This window comes from Limulus polyphemus, unplaced genomic scaffold (assembly GCF_000517525.1).
Source record: "Limulus polyphemus unplaced genomic scaffold, Limulus_polyphemus-2.1.2 Scaffold9905, whole genome shotgun sequence".
NCBI classification, from domain to species: Eukaryota; Metazoa; Arthropoda; class Merostomata; order Xiphosura; family Limulidae; genus Limulus; species Limulus polyphemus.
In genome coordinates this window covers 15,468-20,725 of record NW_013675515.1, presented here as the reverse complement: position 1 = coordinate 20,725, position 5,258 = coordinate 15,468, and the positions used below count along the sequence as shown (strand labels likewise).

The 5,258-nt window shown below is 31.4% G+C and overlaps 2 protein-coding genes across 2 annotated transcripts in view; both read right to left on the bottom strand.

Moving 5' to 3' along the window:
* Positions 1-618: 618 nt before the first annotated feature.
* LOC106476143 (zinc finger protein 850-like) lies at positions 619-3,276 on the bottom strand (the record flags this gene model as incomplete). The annotated part of the gene is made up of 1 exon (XM_013936812.2): positions 619-3,276. A coding segment is annotated over one exon (1,860 nt), but the record flags the coding sequence as incomplete, so codon positions are not given.
* A 44-nt stretch (positions 3,277-3,320) lies between these two features.
* The window catches only part of LOC106476144 (zinc finger protein 501-like), a gene marked incomplete at its 3' end in the record, with an annotated part of 16,506 nt that continues 14,568 nt past the window's right edge, over positions 3,321-5,258 (bottom strand). Inside the window, exons 5-6 of the mRNA XM_022380082.1 lie at positions 3,909-4,483; positions 3,321-3,740 (exon numbers count right to left, since the gene is read on the bottom strand). Coding sequence (XP_022235790.1) covers positions 3,321-3,740; positions 3,909-4,483 — 995 coding nt within the window. The remainder of the gene's footprint in view (positions 3,741-3,908; positions 4,484-5,258) is intronic.

Genomic DNA, 5,258 nt, shown 5'->3' with positions numbered 1-5,258 from the left:
AGAAATGTTTTATCATATCTGTCAAAATTCATTAGACAAGCATTATCACAAATCTTTTTTAACAACACATCTCAGGTTATGCAGAAGATAAAAATCAGGCATCTTCATAATTTATTGGTTATCATGTAATGTCACTGAAAAGCAAAACCTAAATCACTTTTAAGATATTTACATTTGTCCCCCTGCAGGACAACTCTAAAGGGTTTGATTCCCTTTGACAGACACAGCAGATAGCCTAATGTGGCTTTGTTATAGGAAAATATATTTTCATTTAATAAGATTAATTATGAAGAACAGAAAAAAAAGAGATAAATAAACTCTGCATTCAACCTCATACATTTACCCATATTTTATAATTGCAAATATTTTTAACTGGCAATAATACAGTTACACTTACACAAAAGTTCCTGAGGTTAAAAGGTATTAAAACCTGATTGATTTCTAATTGTACGCACAATTACTGGAATCAGAATAAAATAACCTGAAAATAATTTACAGTTCATCATAAAATATTTTAGCAATTCAAACTTTTTATTTTCTTTAATCTTGAGGCTTTCATTTCTTGCAAAAAAGCTTTTGTACGATGAAAAGGCAGCTTCAATTGTATAATCAAAGAAATTTTAAAATTAACTTAATAATAAAAACAAAAAAAACCTTTAATTCTAGGTTCAGTTCCAGTTCTGCACTACTCTCAGAATTAATAACAACCATAAACTCAATAAAGATATAATTTTTAGGTTGAAGTTTCAACTTGCATTTTTCTAGGTTAACAATATAAATGATTGATTGTGTGATCTAAATAAAGAATATCCATATAACAATAAGCTGTAGAAAGTTTGTTTTGTCATGATTATCAATAAGCCAGTAATTATGTAAATATTCTTCCCTATTTATGGAATTTATATATAAACATTTGAATGTTTGTAAGTGGAGAACAAAACAAATCAAGTATTTCTAACACATGCTTGTTATAAATTTAAGAGATTAAAAACAATTAGTACAAGGGTTTGTAAGTTATACTTATTATACTGCTCAACAAAATTAAGGGAGCAAGAATGTAAGCAAGTATCAAAAACAAACTGATCAGTGTGAAGAGAATGTTAGTATATTTTGGAGACATTAGCAATCCACTGGATCATATACCATGAGACCAGGGCAGAGCCACACATGTGCCACAAGTCTAAGACGGGACTGCTACTTGGTGAACATAGGCATGGATGCTACAGAAATGTAACATTTCTCCCCAGTGTGTTTTCTTTGATTTTCTTTTAATTTCATGTTTCTTCTAAAGCATTTTCCACAAAATTGAACAACTGTATCGTTTTCAAAGAGGATTTATTCTATTATGTTTCCTTTAGTTATTACTTCCTACAAAATTATTTCCAGATGTGTTTTTTTGATGTCATTTTAAGTAATTTATTCTACCAAAGTGTTTTCCAGACACTGCACAACTGCAAGGTTTCTCCCATTGTGTGTTCTTAAATGACTTTTTAATTCACTGTTTGATTTAAATTGTTTTCCACAAACTTCACAACTGTATGGTTTCTCCCCAGTATGTATTCTTTGATGATTTTCTACACAATTTTTTGTGCCAAAGTGTTTTCCACATACTACACAACTGAAAGGTTTTTCCCCAGTGTGGGTTCTTTGATGTTTTCTTAATTCTGCATTTGTTGGAAACTTTTTTACACAAATTGCACAATTGTAAGGTTTCTCCCCAGTGTGTGTTCTGTGATGTCTTTTTATCTCTGAGGTTCTAGCAAACTGTTTTCCACAAAATGCACAACTGTAAGGTTTCTCCCCAGTGTGGGTTCTTTGATGTATTTTTAAATACGAGTTTCTCTGAAACTTTTTTTCACAAATTGCACAGTTGTAAGGTTTCTCCCCAGTGTGTTTTGTTTTATGATTTTTCAAGGCAAAATTTGATACAAACTGTTTTTTACAAATTGTACAACTGTAAGGTTTCTCCCCAGAGTGTGTTCTTAGATGATTTTTTAATGCATCCTTTGATATAAAATGTTTTTCACACACTGCACAACTATAAGGTTTCTCCCCAGTATGTATTCTTTGATGATTTTTTAAGATCGTACTTCCTGAAAAATGTTTACCACATATTGCACAACTGTAAGGTTTCTCACCAGTGTGTATTCTTTGATGTTCTTTTAACTCACTGTTTGTTCTAAATTCTTTTCCACAAACTGTACAACTGTAAGGTTTCTCCCCAGTGTGTGTTTTTAGATGATTTCTTAATGCATCCTTTGACATAAAATGTTTTTCACACACTGCACAACTATAAGGTTTCTGCCCAGTATGTATTCTTTGATGATTTTTTAAGATCGTACTTCCTGAAAAATGTTTACCACATATTGCACAACTGTAAGGTTTCTCACCAGTGTGTATTCTTTGATGTTCTTTTAACTCACTGTTTGTTCTAAATTCTTTTCCACAAACTGTACAACTGTAAGGTTTCTCCCCAGTGTGTGTTTTTAGATGATTTCTTAATGCATCCTTTGACATAAAATGTTTTTCACACACTGCACAACTATAAGGTTTCTGCCCAGTATGTATTCTTTGATGATTTTTTAAGATGGTACTTCCTGAAAAATGTTTACCACATATTGCACAACTGTAAGGTTTCTCACCAGTGTGTATTCTTTGATGATCTTTTAAAACACTGTTTCTTCTAAATTGTTTTCCACAAAATGTACAACTGTAAGGTTTCTCCCCAGTGTGTGTTCTGTGATGTTTTTTTATTTCTGAGGTTCTAGCAAACTGTTTTTCACAAACTGCACAACTGTAAGGTTTCTCTCCAGTATGGGTTATTTGATGTTTTTTCAAATACGAGTTTCTTTGAAACTTTTTTTCACAAATTGCACAGTTGTAAGGTTTCTCCCCAGTGTTTTTTGTTTTATGGTTTTCCAAGGCAGAGTTTGATCCAAATTGTTTTTTAGAAATTGTACAACTGTAAAGTTTCTCCCCAGTGTGTGTTTTTAGATGATTTCTTAATGCATCCTTTGACATAAAATGTTTTTCACACACTGCACAACTATAAGGTTTCTGCCCAGTATGTATTCTTTGATGATTTTTTAAGATGGTACTTCCTGAAAAATGTTTACCACATATTGCACAACTGTAAGGTTTCTCTCCAGTATGGGTTATTTGATGTTTTTTCAAATACGAGTTTCTTTGAAACTTTTTTTCACAAATTGCACAGTTGTAAGGTCTCTCCCCAGTGTTTTTTGTTTTATGGTTTTCCAAGGCAGAGTTTGATCCAAATTGTTTTTTAGAAATTGTACAACTGTAAGGTTTCTCCCCAGTGTGTTTGTTTTATGATTTTTCAAGGCAGAGTTTGATACAAACTGTTTTTTACAAATTGTACAACTGTAAGGTTTCTCCCCAGAGTGTGTTCTTAGATGATTTCTTAATGCATCCTTTGACATAAAATGTTTTTCACACACTGCACAACTATAAGGTTTCTCCCCAGTATGTATTCTTTGATGATTTTTTAAGATGGTACTTCCTGAAAAATGTTTACCACATACTGCACAACTGTAAGGTTTCTCACCAGTGTGTATTCTTTGATGTTCTTTTAACTCACTGTTTGTTCTAAATTGTTTTCCACAAACTGTACAACTGTAAGGTTTTTCACCCGTGTGTATTCCTTGATGTGATTTTAAGATACTCTTTGTACCAAAGTGTTTTCCACACACTAAACAACTGTATGGTTTCTCCCCTGTGTGCATTCTTAGATGTATTTTGAAAATACTCCTTGTTTCAAATTGTTTTTCACATACTGAACAACTGTAAGGTTTCTCCCTAATATATCGTCTTTGATGCCCTCTTAAATCACTATTTGTTCTAAATTGTTTTTCACATCTTGAACAACTGTAAGGTTTCTCCCCACTGTGTATTCTTTGATGTTCTTTTAAATCACCGTTTCTTCTAAACTGTTTTCCACAAACTGTACAACTGTAAGGTTTTTCACCCGTGTGTATTCCTTGATGTGATTTTAAGGCACCCTTTGTACCAAAGTGTTTTCCACACACTGTACAAGTGTAAGGTTTCTCCCCAGTGTGTATCCTTTGATGTGATTTTAAGTTACTGCTTGATCGAAACTGTTTTCTACAAACTCCACAACTGTAAGATTTCTCCCCAGGGTGATTTCTTTCATGTTCCTCTAAGGGACTATGTCTCTCCAAATGTTTTCCATAAACTGCACAATGATATGGTTTCTCTCCAGATTGAATCCTCTTTTCTTGTGTTAGGTTATCCACTGTTCCAAATTCTTTTCCATTGATTACACAACTGTATATTTTACCATTACACTGAGGTATATTAAATTTGTTTAGGTTATTTCCATTTAAAGTTGTTTCTCCACATATACCACTATTTGGTTTTGGGGAAGTAATATCTTCTATAAAGTAGTCTTCTTGTTTTATAACATGATTACCAGGACACTGACTCCCACAGCAGGTCTTCGTATCTAAAATACGATGCCACATCATAGTTAATAACATCTTTGATGAACTTCTAAATATATTTAATGTTCTAATATGATCAATATGAGTACCAATATGAAAATATTAAAGATAAAAACTAGTTATGATGCAGTTTTCATAGTTTTAAATTTTATAGAAACTTTTTATACTTTACTCAGAATAGCATTAAAAACAAACTGTAGGTAACATTACATTTTCAAAAGAGGTTTTCAGTGGATAAAATAAGATCATCTGAAGAAATATGATAGAAAAGTGTATCAACAATCAATGTACTTTTAGCTAGTATCTTTATAGATTAACTTTTAGAAATATTTTCTTACTTGAAGTGGTTAATTATCATCAAATCTTCTAATGATTAATTAACAATACTAATTTAAACATTAATAATAAAACTTTATACATTTCGTTCAAAAATTCTATATGCAAGTTATAAATAAATATTTATAAATGTCAAGTTTTAGACAATACTAAAATATTTATCAATATATTATTTTTCTTTATTTTTATCAAGTTTAGGTATGATCCCTCTGATTAAAAGCTATTTGATTACTTCTTTGGCATCATTCAATTCCCAGATTCTACAGGTATAGCAGTGTTCAGCAAGTCACATTTATGGAAATAAATGATAGAAATATATTCTCTGGACATGTTGATATTAATCTAGCAAAATTGGTTCCAGCCATTAGTCAGAAAGTATATATTTGAAGAACCAGGAGGATAGTGACTGGTCGGCTATAGTTTCTTTCTGTATCATTTTAT